The sequence below is a fragment of the Littorina saxatilis genome, linkage group LG1 (genome assembly GCF_037325665.1).
Source record: "Littorina saxatilis isolate snail1 linkage group LG1, US_GU_Lsax_2.0, whole genome shotgun sequence".
Taxonomy (NCBI): Eukaryota; Metazoa; Mollusca; class Gastropoda; order Littorinimorpha; family Littorinidae; genus Littorina; species Littorina saxatilis.
The window spans coordinates 37,583,540-37,599,846 of NC_090245.1; the positions used below are offsets into that span (position 1 = coordinate 37,583,540).

The 16,307-nt window shown below is 41.3% G+C and overlaps 1 protein-coding gene across 1 annotated transcript; it reads right to left on the bottom strand.

Annotated features, from left to right (window-relative positions):
• Positions 1–612: 612 nt before the first annotated feature.
• LOC138968670 (2'-5'-oligoadenylate synthase 1A-like) lies at positions 613–12,843 on the bottom strand. Its single transcript, XM_070341274.1, has 8 exons — positions 12,652–12,843; positions 10,894–11,017; positions 8,896–8,980; positions 8,155–8,410; positions 7,626–7,726; positions 7,120–7,188; positions 5,611–5,789; positions 613–3,251 (listed from the first exon to the last, which is right to left on the bottom strand). Exons 2-8 carry the CDS (start codon positions 10,989–10,991, stop codon positions 3,137–3,139), a joined length of 903 nt encoding a protein of 300 aa, XP_070197375.1. The 5' UTR covers positions 10,992–11,017; positions 12,652–12,843; the 3' UTR covers positions 613–3,136.
• Between the last annotated feature and the right edge of the window lie 3,464 nt (positions 12,844–16,307).

The following is a 16,307-nucleotide window of genomic DNA, read 5'->3' on the forward strand; positions in this document are numbered from 1 at the left end:
TGTTTCATGAGTTAAAGAAAATCATTAAAGTTTTGATTCGCAGATTGTGATGCGTGTGTGTGTTTGTGTATGCGTGCGTGTGTGTGTGTGTGTGACGTGCGTGCTCGTGTTTGTGTGTGCGGGATTGCGTTTGTGCGCGTGTGTGCGTGCGTATGTATGAGCGTGCGTGATTGTCAGTGCACGACGTCGTCTAATCAGTTGTACACTATTACCCGCCCGCACTTCGACATACCCTCGCACCCTATATCGTTGTCTCTTTAAAACAAAATCAAAGAAACAACATCAACAACAACAAGGAAACAATGTGTAATATTATATTGTTGATCACACTCAGGTGTACACGGAATGGTGAGCACATTCGGTGTTAAAACAGAAACAGCAACTTCTTTCGTGTGTGAAGGAGCCAAGTAGAAGACAGTGGCTTCCATTGTAACACTATCTAAACAAAACTAAGATCAGATTGGTACAGAGTACTATTAACACACACACACACACACACACACACACACACACACACACACACAAGAGAGAGAGAGAGAGAGAGACGGGAGGGTGGAAGAAAACAGAAGCGAATCAACAATTAAACTATATCACACACAACAGACAGCAAAATCAATCTGTGGAACACAATACAGATTTATTCCTTCTTTTTCTGTCTACTGAAGAAGCAAGCGTGCTGATATACATTTACACAAAATTAAAATTTCAACAATTCTGCTGTGATTTCTAGATGAGACAAATGAAAGGTCTTTAAAATCTGATCTCAGTCAAAGGATCCACAATGTTCATGGAAATTCAACACACTGGGTTTATAAAGCCCTGAACAATGTGACCCCAAACATTGCTACTCAGCGGCATACACATCGGCAATGTAAAACGCTGCAGTCAACAAGTATTGAACCGCAAATATTGTTTTTGCAATTGTTGTTGTCGTTGTTGATGTTGTCGATGTTTTCTTTGTGTATTTGTGTTTTTATCTGTGTGGGTTATTTTCATTACGATTTTCTTGTGTCTAAAAAGCGTCCGTGATTGTAAGAATGTGCTGACGCAAATTGCATTCTTCACTGACGAGAGGTCTTAGTGTTGCAGTTCTGCTAATACTATTAATTTTGTGAACGCATGGTTATATTACACGTACGAATTTGTTTTAATCAGCCCCGTGAAACTCAAGACCAAGGAAATATGTTTGCAGTGTGTTCATCTGGACAATAAGGCCAAACAAAATGATATGTTGGTTTAGAGCAACATGACCAAAAAAGATAGGGTCGGTAGGTGGGCTTTTTTAATTTTATTTTTATTTTTTTATTTTTAAAATTTAGTCGATTTTAAAGGAGGTTACTTCCCTTAGTCTCGGTATGGTTCGCAAAATGTGCCAAAAGTTTTAAGTTTTTGTGATAAATGAAAAAAACACTTTTAGGGTCGGCGGGTAAAAATAGGGTCGGTCGAGTTACCCTAAACCAACATATATTTTTATTTGGCCTAAACGACTCCGTTATTAACCAGCTTAAAGAAACAGTCCTCCCTGTGTGGCCCGTCATCTGAACCACCACTATGTCCAAATGTGTCAGTAACTGACATTAGATAAACGCATCCCTCCGCTTGGGCACATAGGGCCTACTAAACATCAACAGTCTGGCTGCCTGGGCATGGTATGAACGTTTTGCTGAATTAATTTCGTAGATTGACAATGGTGTCGGCCACGGAATCAATTCAGCAAAAAAAACATTCCCGGGATCCCCATAACATTTCACAGGAATCAGCTATGTTGCACACGTCCCAAAGGAAGGACGCCGTAATCCCAAAAGAAAGGCTGGGTAGATCTGTAATGAGTATTATAATGGTCTACAAGGAAAGTAAGGACCAGTGCCCCCCCCCCCCCCCACTTTTTTTTAAGAACCTCTGATTTAAGGACCTCTCCCCCCCCCCCTTTTGTTTTAATCAATTTTTTACGTTTAGTCAAGTTTAGACTAAATGTTTTAACATAGACGGGGAATCGAGACGAGGGTGTGGTGTATGTATGTGTGTGTGTCTGTGTGTGTGTGTATGTGTAGAGCGATTCAGAGAAAACTACTGGACCGATCTTCATGAAACTTCACATAAAAGTTTCTGGGTATGATATCCCCACACGTGTGTTTTTCATTTTTTCGATAAATGTCTCTGATGACGTCATATCCGGCTTTTTGTGAAAGTTGAGGCGGCACTGTCACGCCTTCATTTTTTAAGCAAACTGGTTGAAAGTTTGGTCAAGTAATCTTCGACAAAGCCCGGACTTTGGTATTGTATTTCAGCTTGGAGGCTAACAATTGATTAATGAGTTTGCTCATTAAAGTTGTCATTAAAATCGATTTTTTGCAAACAGATTTAAAATTGATTGCATTGTATTCCCCATCTTCTCCTAAATTCAAAAATATATACATATGTCATGTTTACTCTAAAAATGTGCTCAAAATAAAAGAAAATAGCTTCAGTAAGAACTACGGACGCGTGCTTCGCGGCGGCGAGCGTGACCCGTCACAGTCTTCGGTATGGTTAGCCGAGACTATCTAAATGTAGTCTCGGCGATGATTGGTTTGTAGTGTTGATCTTGACTAAATGTTTTTATATCGCTTCACGCGACTTGTTTTCTTCTTAAAGGCCTTGCTTTTCACGATTTTCTATCCATAACGTCTGTAAGTTTACAGTTCAGATTTTTGGAAGACTTAAAAGGGGGCGGGGGTGGGGACCACGTACTCTTCTCCTCTCCCTTGTCCCCATTCGTGTAAAGTATATCTTAAGGGGGGGGGGGGGGGGCGGAGATGGGGACCACTGTATTCCTCTCCCTTTTCACCATTAGTGTAAAAGTTAGAATTTTTTATTTTTCTAAAAACCGTGACAGGAATATACCAAGAAATCGAGAGACAGCACGTTAGCAAGCGACATGAATTAAAAGCATAAAAAGGCGCATGCTTGTTACGCAATGCGTGTGGCGAGTGTATTGCATCCTCTGTCCTTGCCTCAACGTGACTGGCTGTACAGCCTATTTTAATCAAACACCGAAGCAGCGTGTTGTGCTGAGGAGAACATTTAACAAATGGGGTTACAGAGATATAACAGATCTGGAGCCAAATCCAGAGACAGTTCCAGTGAAGAGGCGCTCTCAGAGACACCTGAGAGTGTTAGCGGCCTCCCTGCTCACAGCCGCTTCATCCACCCCATAGATAGTGTTCATGTAGGGGTTGGCTGGATCCAGCACGTAAGGGGGGCTCAGCAATCTATGGCGAAAAAAAGGAAACATCATTTAAGTAGAAAGACCAACAAGTCGCGTAAGGCGAAAATACAACATTTAGTCAAGTAGCTGTCGAACTCACAGAATGAAACTGAACGCAATGCAACGCAGCAAGACCGTATACTCGTAGCATCGTCAGTCCACCGCTCACGGCATAGGCGGTGAAATTGACAAGAAGAGCGGGGTAGTAGTTGCGCTGGGAAGGATAGCACGCTTTTCTGTACCTCTCTTCGTTTTAACTTTCTGAACGTGTTTTTAATCCAAACATATCATATCTATATGTTTTTGGAATCAGGAACCGACAAGGAATAAGATGAAAGTGTTTTTAAATTGATTTCGAAAATTTAATTTTGATAATAATTTTTATATATTTAATTTTCAGAGCTTGTTGTTAATCCAAATATAACATATTTATATGTTATTGGAATCAGCAAATGATGGAGAATAAGATGAACGTAAATTTGGATCGTTTTATAAAAACAATTTTTTTTTTACAATTTTCAGATTTTTAATGACCAAAGTCATTAATTAATTTTTAAGCCACCACGCTGAAATGCAATACCGAAGTCCGGGCTTCGTCGAACATTACTTGACCAAAATTTCAACCAATTTGGTTGAAAAATGAGGGCGTGACAGTGCCGCCTCAACTTTCACGAAAAGCCGGATATGACGTCATCAAAGACATTTATCAAAAAACTGAAAAAAACGTCTGAGGATATCATACCCAGGAACTCTCATGTCAAATTTCATAAAGATCGGTCCAGTAGTTTGGTCTGAATCGCTCTACACGCACGCACACACACACACACACATACACCACGACCCTCGTCTCGATTCCCCCCTCGATGTTAAAACATTTAGTCATAACTTGACTAAATGTAAAAAAAATACTGTACTCACATACTTTAATTTTGTTGTTCGTATCGTTAAACACGTGAGTACAGTATTTTTTTTGTATTATTTTTTTCTCACCTCTCACGCGCAGTCGCCATTGTTCTGCTTTCGTCATTTAAGTAGATTTTGTTAATAATCATCTAGACACTCATCTAGACCTCCGGATCTCATGTCTACAACCTCCTTTTTATCTGCCTTTCTTCGATCTTTTCATAAAGAAAAGACAACTTTTGCAGTTTGTTTCTATCTTTCCCTTTTTCAGTCATTGCTTTCCGACGTTATCGGACTGATAATCCAGCCATCCCGTGACGTCATGCGCCAGGTACTGATGACAGACAGGTCTGACTAATCAACCTGTCTTCGCTCAAGATCCAGAACGGCAACTACGAAATATCGTATTCTTCCACCTGGAACGTGATTGCTTCCAACCTCCATAGTATGAAACAGTTCCCCTACCGTGAGTTTGTCGAGATTATTTTCTTTGCCTGTGATTTAAAAAAAAAAAAAAGAGTTTTAATCGTTTGTATAGTTGAGCTAGTGTAGACCTGCTACGAGGTCTGCCCACCGTGTCAGAAACTATCTTTCCGACCAAAGCAATATGAACTGCAAAACAGTGTATGCATGTGCTCGTGTTATCACAATCACCCCAAAAGCTCACTGCTATACAACGATCATAACAGGAGTTAGAAAATCCAATAACTAACATAAACAGAACTTGACTACTTGAACATAAGATTCTCTTGAAGGGGAGTAAACTAGCTTCTGTTTTCTTGTAACTCTTAAGAGTTCACTGCAAATAGCTAAGGAAACTCAGGGCCGGACTAGGCGAAGAGGAGGGGGGGGGGGAGGTGCCAGTGGTGGTCCAGGGGGATGTTCCCCCTGGCGGGGTCAAGGGGCAGAGCCCCTTGTGGAGGTCAGGGGGCTTCGCCCCCTGAAGCTGATGGGTAGGTCATATTCTGAGATAGGAAAATGGTCGCTCCTTGCATGAAACGGCATAAAATAAATAATAATAAAAAATGTTTTAAATAACTGAGGTACATGTTTAGGCTAGGGGGGGTGGTTGCGCAACCCCCATAACCCCCCCCCCCCCCACCCCGGTAGTCCGGCCCTGAAACTATTGCAGTCTAAATCAGAAGACGCAGCCTGCGATAGATTGGCCACGCCTGACTGGAATCGACTTTGAAAGCGAAAAAGAAGACGCTCACAGCAACCCTGGAGGTTTATATATATTATAATAAGTCTGATTGCAGGATGAACACCAACGGTCACTCTAGGAAGGAGACCCGCAAACGAACAACCAGAGACATGTGGAAGTGGAGGAAAACTGCTCCATAAGAAGCGAGTAAGTCAGTCAGTCAGTCAGTCAGTCACTCTGTAAAAAAAAAGAAAGAAAGTGAATGAGTAAGTAAGTGAGTAAGCAAGCAAAGGGAACTCTCTTTGCAACAACGCACCTGGCGTAGTCGCTGCTGTTGTAATTGTGAGTGTTGAAAGCGATCCTCAGGGACCTGCAGTCCTGAAGCAGAAGCATGACCTCCTTGAACAAGGCGTTGGTAGTTACAGGCGACATGCCTCTGGATGCATGGATGGTTATCAGCTCAACGGTGTAGGAGGGAATTTTCAGTCCTTTCTCCTGCACATCATGGTAAAGGTCATTTCAGCAAGCACATACAGGCGAACAACCACCTCCCCCCCTCCCCCCCCCCGGCCCTCACACACACACACACACACACACACACACACACACACACACACACACACACACACACACACACCAGAGGTAGAGAGCTACATATCAGCAGTATATTATAATCAAAACTCCAACCATAATTTAACGATCCTGTGAGGAATAACTCTTCCTTTTACCAACAAGAGAGAGTACAAGTCAATAAATGACGTACCCATTTAAAGTCATCACGCAGCATTTGACATATCAAGATCTAAGATGAGCAACTGACCGATATGTGTGGGAGTCGGAACGGTGACTCCATCATTGTGTGTGTGTGTGTGTGTGTGTGTGTGTGTGTGTGTGTGTGTGGTTATGTGTGTGTGTGTGCGCGCGTGTTCGTGCGTGCGTGCGTTTGTGCGTGCGCGCGTGCGTGTGTGTGTGTGTGTGTGTGCGTGTATGTGTGTGTGCGCGCGTGTTCTAGTGTGTGCGCGTGTGCGTTAGCGTGTGTGCGTTAGCGTGTGTGTTCGTGAGTGTCTGTTTTGTTTTTGGTTTTTTTCTGATGGCAGGAACATTTCAAGTAATGTATAGCCTGAATAGTATCGACTTCTGATGGATCTTCCAAACGACGTGTAGCACAATCACTAGATACGCATCTTGAACACTCGGCCAGTACCGTGTAACTGGCCTTGAGACCGATCGATTCAAGGGGGGGCAATCTCAGTCATCTGAAAGAGGGAAATCCAAACGCAATCCGCCTTGTTCGATTTTATGGGCTTGGACGATAGAGAAAAATAAGAAAAGCAAAAGCTGGAGTCCAGTCTGGACGAAACTGCTATCAAGAACGCAGAATTGATTTTTTCTGAGTTTTTTTTAGCCGTAAGCGCCATGTTTATCGGAGCAGGAAACTCTTCCAGAGTGAGGCCCCTTTGTTGGTTTCACTGCAGCCGCCAGCAGTTATGAGAAATTCGAAATGAGAAATGGCGCTTACGGCTAAAAAAAACAAACTCAGAAAAAATCAATTCTGCGTTCTTGATAGCAGTTTCGTTCAGACTGGACTCCAGCTTTTGCTTTTCTTATTTTTCTCTATCGTCCAAGCCCATAAAATCGAACAAGGCGGATTGCGTTTGGATTTCCCTCTTTCAGATGACTGAGATTGCCCCCCTTGAATCGATCGGTCTCAAGGCCAGTTACACGGTACTGACCGCGTGTTCAAGATGCTAGATACGTGGCAAACAAATCAGATTCGTCGGAAGCAAAGAGCAAGAGGAGATAAAGAAAGACACATGTAGTTTACCTGCTTCCAGAGCTTCACCAGTCGGATGACTCTCTTCACGTCTTCTGCAACAGGCTTAACGAACTCGATCTGTGTGAACGTAACAACACAAATCGGTCTTCAATCTACCATGTAAAAGCAAATTGAGTGGTTGAACCAATATTTCTAGCAGCAAATGTGGCGCGTGAGCTGCAATTCTATTCTTCTTCTTGAAACAAAATTAACTTGAGTTCACGCACTAGAACTTTGAGACTGCCGACACAATAAATATGTTCTACACAAGAAAATTCAATGTACCCATCAAATAATTGAAGGGAGAGAAGCTATAAATACCTGACAACAAGACAAGCGGAACGGGTAAGATTTATGCTGAACCAAAGAGGTCATAATGGAGGGAACAAACAAATCCCACAAAACCGTTGGCATAATCATGGCTTATTTAGAACATTTCCGCTGTTGTCATTTGAGATTCTTATCACAATATAAATAAATAAATAAACAAATACATAAATAAAAACAAAAAGGACCTGCAGAGGAGCCAGTGAGACTGAATACTGCTGGGCCCCCTTTTCCTTGCCTTTCGGGTACGACGCCATTTTGCGATATACGTTGCTGGGCGAGCCTTCTCCTGAAGCACAGGCAACATCCAGCGTGAATAGATGGATGGAAATATAGATAGGTGGGAGGGCTGGTGTATGAGTTGATAGATGGAGGGAGAGAGAGACCGGATAGAAGAACAGACGGACGAGGGATAGATTAACGGAATCAATCATTTCTGTTATCAATTCTTTGAAACAAATTGTGTTTTTTTCATCTGTCAAAAGATTCGTCATTTGATTCATCATGGTATACAAGTACGCTGCAACGATTGAGGTGGGGAGGATGGTGGGTTCTTTCAGATGATGATCTGCAAACCCAGCAGACCCCCCCCCCTCCCCCCCCTTACCACCACCACGACCCCCTTCCCCTCCAAAAGTAACACGCGAATGCTACCTGTAATTAGTTCTCTAGCTTTCCGTGACTGCACGTGCCTGCAAACTGAACGTGTATACTCACTGGCGAGGACATCGCAGGCTGGAAGGATGTCCACCTCCTGTCCATCCAGTGTGTAACACAGGAAGAAAGGTGTGCGTTTCTCAAGCTTAATGCGACCTCTCCACGGTCCGTAGCTGCTGACCGTCTCCTCCAAGGTCTCTAGGAGTTCCTTGCGCTTATCTACGAGATTCTCGATGCTGGTGATGCCGTTAAGAAACACTACCAGGTCGATGTCGGGTGACCCTCTCACTGCCGTGCCTTTTCCCAAAGAACCGCTCTAAAATTGTGGCGAAAAAAGTCATCAAAAAGTGTGAAAATTTGATTTTCGTCGGCCCGAATACATGTATATATGACTGTTTTGGCGAAATAAAGTATGTGTAGGCTAAGTTCTAGTTTTGGTGACCATGTTCACTGCCACAGACACAGAAATGTAATGGAACAACATGACAAAGAAAGCTTACTCCAAAGTCCAATGTATGAATTTTATGAGGAAGAAAGTGTTGTTGTTTTGTTTTGTTTTTTGGACTCGCCAAACAGCTTTAAAACTGAGGGCGAGGAGGCTCTATGACGGCAGAGAACCTCGCCTGAGAATTCTTAAGAGAATGTACGACATGGTTCGCACATGATAACAATTGTAATGCATTTATAACTGCAACTGTACCAAGTCCCTTATTATGGTTATATGTCTGCTATCTGAAATGTAGATCTGTACGTCGCAGCCCTTCCCGTATAAACGTGTCGGGGCACATTATCAGATCTTACCTTGACAACTTTGGCCACTGTGTGGGGTTTCCTGCCAAAGTCAATGTGCAGAAAGCGCACGAACGCGTCAATATCTTCATTGCGTCTGAAAAGAGAGCGTACGACAAGTGAGGTCAAGTTTTGTCAAGTTCGGTCAGATAAGTTAGGGGAAGGTAGGGTAACGTGTGATTAAGTGAGGAGAGGGTACGTTGGGGTACGGAAGATATGGAAAGGTTACAGGTAAGGTAAGGTACGGTAAGATGGGGTCATGCCAGGTTGAGATGCGATGAAGCAAGGTGAGGCTAGGTGGTAAAACGTGAAAATACAGTGTTTTTACATTTAGTCAAGTTTTGACTAAATGTTTTAACGTAGAGGGAGAATCGAGATGAGGGTCGTGGTGTGTGTGTGTGTGTGTGTGTGTGTGTCGTGTGTGTGTGTGTGCCATGTGTGTGTGCCATGTGTGTGTGTGTGTGTGTGTCGTGTATGTGTGTGTGTGTGTGTGTCTGTAGATCGGTTCCGAGAAAACTACTGGACCGATCTTCATGAAACTTCACATGAGAATTCCTGGGTATGATATCCCCTGACCATTTTTTCTTTTTTCCGATAAATGTTTTCGATTATTTTTACATTCAGTCAAGTTTTGACAAAATGTTTTAACATAGAGGGGGAATCGAGATGAGGGTTGTGGTGTGTGTGTGTGTGTGTGTGCGTGTGTGTGTGTAGATCGGTTCCAAGAAAACTACTGGACCGAATTTCATGAAACTTCACATGAGAGTTCCTGGGTATGATATCCCCAGACAATTTTGTTTATTTTGTCCGATAAATATTTTCGATGACGTCATATCCGGCATTTAGTGAAACTTGAGGCGGCACTGTCATGCCCTCATTTTTGAACCAAATTGGTTGAAATTATTGTCAAGTAATCTTTGGCGAAGCCCGGACTTTGGTATTGCATTTTATCTTGGAGGCTGTGGCCGAAACCGAAAACAGATTTTCCGGGAAACTTGGGCACACAGCTGGCGTAAACAAGCTATTATGGTTGACTGCTGCAAACAAATTTGATCTGTTAGTCGACCCGTTCCTTTCTGGGAAGCACGCCAAAAATGAAAATAGATATAATTATACTGTAATAAATTCTACTTTTGCCTCCCTAATTACAATATTGACTGAGAAAAACATGCTTTCAACGATTTAGCGATGTCCTACTGGAAGAATAGTGCATATTGGCAGTTGCCTCTCCGCATATTGACGTCGAACGCAGGGCCGGACCCAGGGGGGAGTTCCAGGGGTTCCGGAACCCCACCCCTGGAAAAAGCATGTACCTTGCTTTGAGTGGGTTTTTTTTTTTACTAGTTTTAGCACCAAAACAATGCTGCTCTTAACCCTCAAAACAAGGCCCAGAATGCACCAGATTGCACAGATTTTAACCGTTTTTCAAAAATTTTCCGGGGGAGCATGCCCCCGGATCCCCCTAGTTCGCGCGCCTGCTTTGCAGGCGCGCGCTTGTGGCTTCGCCACTTCGCTGATTTTCCCCCCCAAAAAAGGAGGAACCCCCCCCTTACAACTCATTTGGTCCGGCCCTGGAACGTAAGGTGCACATGGAGATTAACTATACTGTGACGGTCGCAGTTTTCAATTGCTTTGTGCGTCTTTGTTTCTTGACCAATTCTCTTGAATTTGGTACCGTTGTGTTTCTAAGACTCTGCACTTTCCTTTGATATAAGGCTCACTGTGTATAACTGGATCAAACACGTACGTGAGAGTCGCTAATGAAAGAAGTAATTAGTTTTTTCCCTACATGCTGTGACTAATTGGAACCTGGCAGTGAGGAGGGCATCACCACAACAGTTGGTATAAATCGTTATGTACCCGGCTACGTATGTTTGGTTTTGATTATCTGCTTGAGAAAGTAGATATTTTGGAAAATATGAAATGCATATGGCGGTCATAATTGAATATTTTGCTGATATCTTCGTCACAGTTTAGTTTATCTCCACCTTAAGAAAAGCTTCGGCATACTTCCTTGTCTCAGAGTCGGTCGGGACGACAGAGTGCTGATGAAAATAATCGAGGGTTTCCCTTGGACCCATGTCCTTCAGTGGTCGAAGACTGCTCATTGTTTGAGTCTGCACTGTCCCACTTTCTGCAACAAAAGCAAAAAATAAACAAATAGAAATAATGAATGACTACATGATGACAAACGACGACACACACAAAAACTAAAACTAAAATATATTTACAACAAGAATAACAACGAAGACGACGACAACGGCGACGACACCATTACCACTAACAAAGATTCCAACAACAGCAACAGCAACGATGCCAATAAGAAGCACGGTAGTTGACAGGTTGCTGTGTTTATTTGGTTTCTTTATCTATTTATTCATAGATTCTTGTTTGCGTACTATGAGTATCAAAAAACTAGAAAGGTGAAACGTATAATAAAAGACAAAATAACACGTACACAACAACAAATAAGTACATGTATATTTATGTTCTGCGCGAACTTAGAATCCGGTTTCATTCTAGAATGGACCGGGTCCAGGTTGGAATTCTAACCCTGCGCAAGTACAGGGGTGCCATTCTAGAATGAAACCCTTGAATAAAGGGGGCCGTAATGTTTGTAGGTAAGACAGAGTTGTCTTCCCTTGAATTATCTCCACCTGCACCTTCCCTTTGATAAAATGGGGCTGATTTGTCTACCCCTGAAAAAAATCCTTTGGCGATCTTGCGATGTCATGTCATGTCAAGAAAGTTGACACTCCTGAGTACGCAATAAACAAAGGCAGACCATAGCAAGGGGGACTACCAGGACGGTATTGTTTGCAGGGCAGTTGTTTTTGTGATGAGAGCCGGTTGCGGCCGCTTGCAATGTCAGCGCTGTCTCCCTCTCGGAAATGTCCGTTTTTTTGACAATTTTTTTGACAGACAGACAGACAGACGGTCAGACCGACTAACCGACAGACAGACCAACAGAAGGACAGAGTGAGTTATAGAGCTGTTGTCACAGGTTTATAAAAAAAAGTTGACATTATATCTTCACAATTCAGAAGACCAACTTCATGTATATGAATAAGATTAAAAGTTACAAGCGAGATCGGCAAAACACTGTCAGTCCGGAAATTTCCGTTCGTAGCGATCAGTGCTGAGTGTCTCTCAAAATCGTAATCACTTTCAGAACATCACAATCCCAATTCACGATGTCTTTGAGTAAAGTGTAAAAAACCCGAGAAAAAAACCCCAACCAAACACACAAAAAACAAAAACAAACAGAAAATCCACATTTGTGGCTTTGGTTGTGTGATAGTCTAACTGAAATGACTATTCCAACTTGGACCCAAATTCCAACCTTGCGCACGGCCGATTCTAGAATGGACCAGCAACAAGGGTTTCATTCTAGAATGGCACCCCTGTACTTGCGCAGGGTTAGAATTCCAACCTGGACCCGGTCCATTCTAGAATGAAACCGGATTCTAAGTTCGCGCAGAACATATATAACAACAACAAGGTATGTGGTTGAATTGGTTTTGTTTTGTTGTTGCGATAGTGAGTGTCACCTTCGACGTTTCTGTTTATTTGGTGTCAAGAAAAAGGATTTTGCAAGCTTGTTAAGTCCAGAAGCAAGGTTTATATAGTTTTGCAGCATCAAGCAGGTATTAAAAACGATGATTACAACAACAGCAGCAGCAACAGCAACAACAACAACAACAACAACAACAACAACAACAACAACCATAAAAATAAACATTTTGCAATGTGTTAATATAGGCCTACCTCAAACACGAAGAAATTGACTTTTGCCGCAAGATACCGTTTTGAGAACGAAGCTGACACTGCAACGCCCACCGCTGCACACATTCGTTTTATGCACACAGACAACCGGCAACAAACCAAAAACAGCTTTTACCGGGAATTCCAACTAGGCCGCATTTTAAGTGGAGCAAGGTCAGTGTTAAGGCGGCGTGTCTGTTTAAGACGAAATGAACTTTTGGTTATCAACTGTTGAGTGCCTTCACAGAACAAACAAGTCGCGTAAGGCGAAAATACAATATTTAGTCAAGTAGCTGTCGAACTCACAGAATGAAACTGAACGCAATGCCATTTTACTCGTAGCATCGTCAGGCCACCGCTCATGGCAAAGGCAGTGAAATTGACAAGAAGAGCGGGGTAGTAGTTGCGCTAAGAAGGATAGCACGCTTTTCTGTACGTCTCTTTGTTTTAACTTTTTGAGCGTGTTTTTAATCCAAACATATCATATCGATATGTTTTTGGAATCAGGAACCGACAAGGAATAAGATGAAAGTGTTTTTAAATTGATTTCGACAATTTAATTTTGATAATAATTTTTATATATTTAATTTTCAGAGCTTGTTTTTAATCCGAATATAACATATTTATATGTTTTTGGAATCAGCAAATGATGGAGAATAAGATAAACGTAAATTTGGATCGTTTTATAAATTTTTATTTTTTTTTACAATTTTCCGATGTTTAATGACCAAAGTCATTAATTAATTTTTAAGCCACCAAGCTGAAATGCAATACCGAACCCCGGGCTTTGTCGAAGATTACTTGACCAAAATTTCAACCAATTTGGTTGAAAAATGAGGGCGTGACAGTGCCGCCTCAACTTTCACGAAAAGCCGGATATGACGTCATCAAAGACATTTATCCAAAAAATGAAAAAAACGTTCGGGGATTTCATACCCAGGAACTCTCATGTCAAATTTCATAAAGATCGGTCCAGTAGTTTAGTCTGAATCGCTCTACACACACACACACACACACACACACACACACACACACACACACACACACACACGCACGCACGCACACACGCACGCACATACACCACGACCCTCGTTTCGATTCCCCCTCGATGTTAAAATATTTAGTCAAAACTTGACTAAATATAAAAAGATTCAAAAATAAAAAAATAAACGCTTCAGCGGAGAGTATTTTGAACTCTTCGGAAATTCCACGTCTAATTTTGCGAGCACGTAATTCAGACTCAGCGTGAGCTGTATGTAGACTGAAAGTATTTTCCCGCAAGAGAAACAAGTCGCGTAAGGCGAAAACACAATATTTAGTCAAGTAGCTGTGGAACTCACAGAATGAAAGTGAACGCAATGTAATTTTTCAGCAAGACCGTATACTCGTAGCATCGTCAGTCCACCGCTCATGGCAAAGGCAGTGAAATTGACAAGAAGAGCGGGGTAGTAGTTGCGCTAAGAAGGATAGCACGCTTTTCTGTACCTCTCTTTGTTTTAACTTTGTGAGCGTGTTTTTAATCCAAACATATCATATCGATATGTTTTTGGAATCAGGAACCGACAAGGAATAAGATGAAAGTGTTTTTAAATTGATTTGGACAATTTAATTTTGATAATAATTTTTATATATTTATTTTCAGAGCTTGTTTTTAATCCGAATATAACATATTTATATGTTTTTGGAATCAGCAAATGATGGAGAATAAGATAAACGTAAATTTGGATCGTTTTATAAATTTTTATTTTTTTTTACAATTTTCAGATTTTTAATGACCAAAGTCATTAATTAATTTTTAAGCCACCAAGCTGAAATGCAATACCGAACCCCGGGCTTCGTCGAAGATTACTTGACCAAAATTTCAACCAATGTGGTTGAAAAATGAGGGCGTGACAGTGCCGCCTCAACTTTCACGAAAAGCCGGATATGACGTCATCAAAGACATTTATCAAAAAAATGAAAAAAACGTTCGGGGATATCATACCCAGGAACTCTCATGTCAAATTTCATAAAGATCGGTCCAGTAGTTTAGTCTGAATCGCTCTACACACACACACACACACGCACACACGCACACACGCACACACACACACACGCACATACACCACGACCCTCGTTTCGATTCCCCCTCGATGTTAAAATATTTAGTCAAAACTTGACTAAATATAAAAAAACAAGTCGCGTAAGGCGAAAATACATTTAGTCAAGTAGCTGTCGAACTCACAGAATGAAACTGAACGCAACGCAACGCAGCAAGACCGTATACTCGTAGCATCGTCACTCCACCGCCCGTGGCAAAGGCAGTGCCAGTGGAATTGACAAGAAGAGCGGGGTATTCGTTGCGCTGAGAAGGATAGCACGCTTTTCTGTACCTCTCTTCGTTTTAACTTTCTGAGCGTGTTTTTAATCCAAACATATCATATCTATATGTTTTTGTAATCAGGAACCGACAAGGAATAAGATGAAAGTGTTTTTAAATTGATTTCGAAAAAAAAATTTGATAATGATTGTTATATATTTAATTTTCAGAGCTTGTTGTTGATCCAAATATAACATATTTATATGTTTTTGGAATCAGCAAATGATGGAGAATAAGATGAACGTAAATTTGGATCGTTTTATAAAAAAAATTTTTTTTTACAATTTTCAGATTTTTAATGACCAAAGTCATTAATTAATTTTTACGCCACCGAGCTGAAATTCAATACCGAAGTCCGGGCTTCGTCGAAGATTACTTGACCAAAATTTCAACCAATTTGGTTGAAAAATGAGGGCGTGACAGTGCCGCCTCAACTTTCACGAAAAGCCGGATATGACGTCATCAAAGACATTTATAAAAAAAATGAAAAAAACGTATGAGGATATCATACCCAGGAACTCTCATGTCAAATTTCATAAAGATCGGTCCAGTAGTTTAGTCTGAATCGCTCTACACACACACACACACACACACAGACACACATACACCACGACCCTCGTCTCGATTCCCCCTCTACGTTAAAACATTTAGTCAAAACTTGACTAAATGTAACAAGTCGCGTAAGGCGAAAATACAATATTTAGTCAAGTAGCTGTCGAACTCACAGAATGAAACTGAACGCAATGCCATTTTACTCGTAGCATCGCGTCAGGCCACCGCTCATGGCAAAGGCAGTGAAATTGACAAGAAGAGCGGGGTAGTAGTTGCGCTAAGAAGGATAGCACGCTTTTCTGTACCTCTCTTTGTTTTAACTTTCTGAGCGTGTTTTTAATCCAAACATATCATATCTATATGTTTTTGGAATCAGGAACCGACAAGGAATAAGATGAAAGTGTTTTTAAATTGATTTGGACAATTTAATTTTGATAATAATTTTTATATATTTAATTTTCAGAGCTTGTTTTTAATCCGAATATAACATATTTATATGTTTTTAGAATCAGCAAATGATGGAGAATAAGATAAACGTAAATTTGGATCGTTTTATAAATTTTTATTTTTTTTTACAATTTTCCGATTTTTAATGACCAAAGTAATTAATTAATTTTTAAGCCACCAAGCTGAAATGCAATACCGAACCCCGGGCTTTGTCGAAGATTACTTGACCAAAATTTCAACCAATTTGGTTGAAAAATGAGGGCGTGACAGTGCCGCCTCAACTTTCACGAAAAGCCGGATA

Coding starts and splice junctions, on each gene's coding strand:
- LOC138968670 (XM_070341274.1), bottom strand. CDS start 10,991: ATGAGCAGTCTTCGACCACTGAAGGACATGGGTCCAAGGGAAACCCTC. Junction 5,790..7,119: donor TGGTGAAGCTCTGGAAGCAG/GTAAACTACATG, acceptor CATGATGTGCAG/GAGAAAGGACTGAAAATTCC. Junction 3,252..5,610: donor AACAGCAGCGACTACGCCAG/GTGCGTTGTTGC, acceptor TTTTCGCCATAG/ATTGCTGAGCCCCCCTTACG.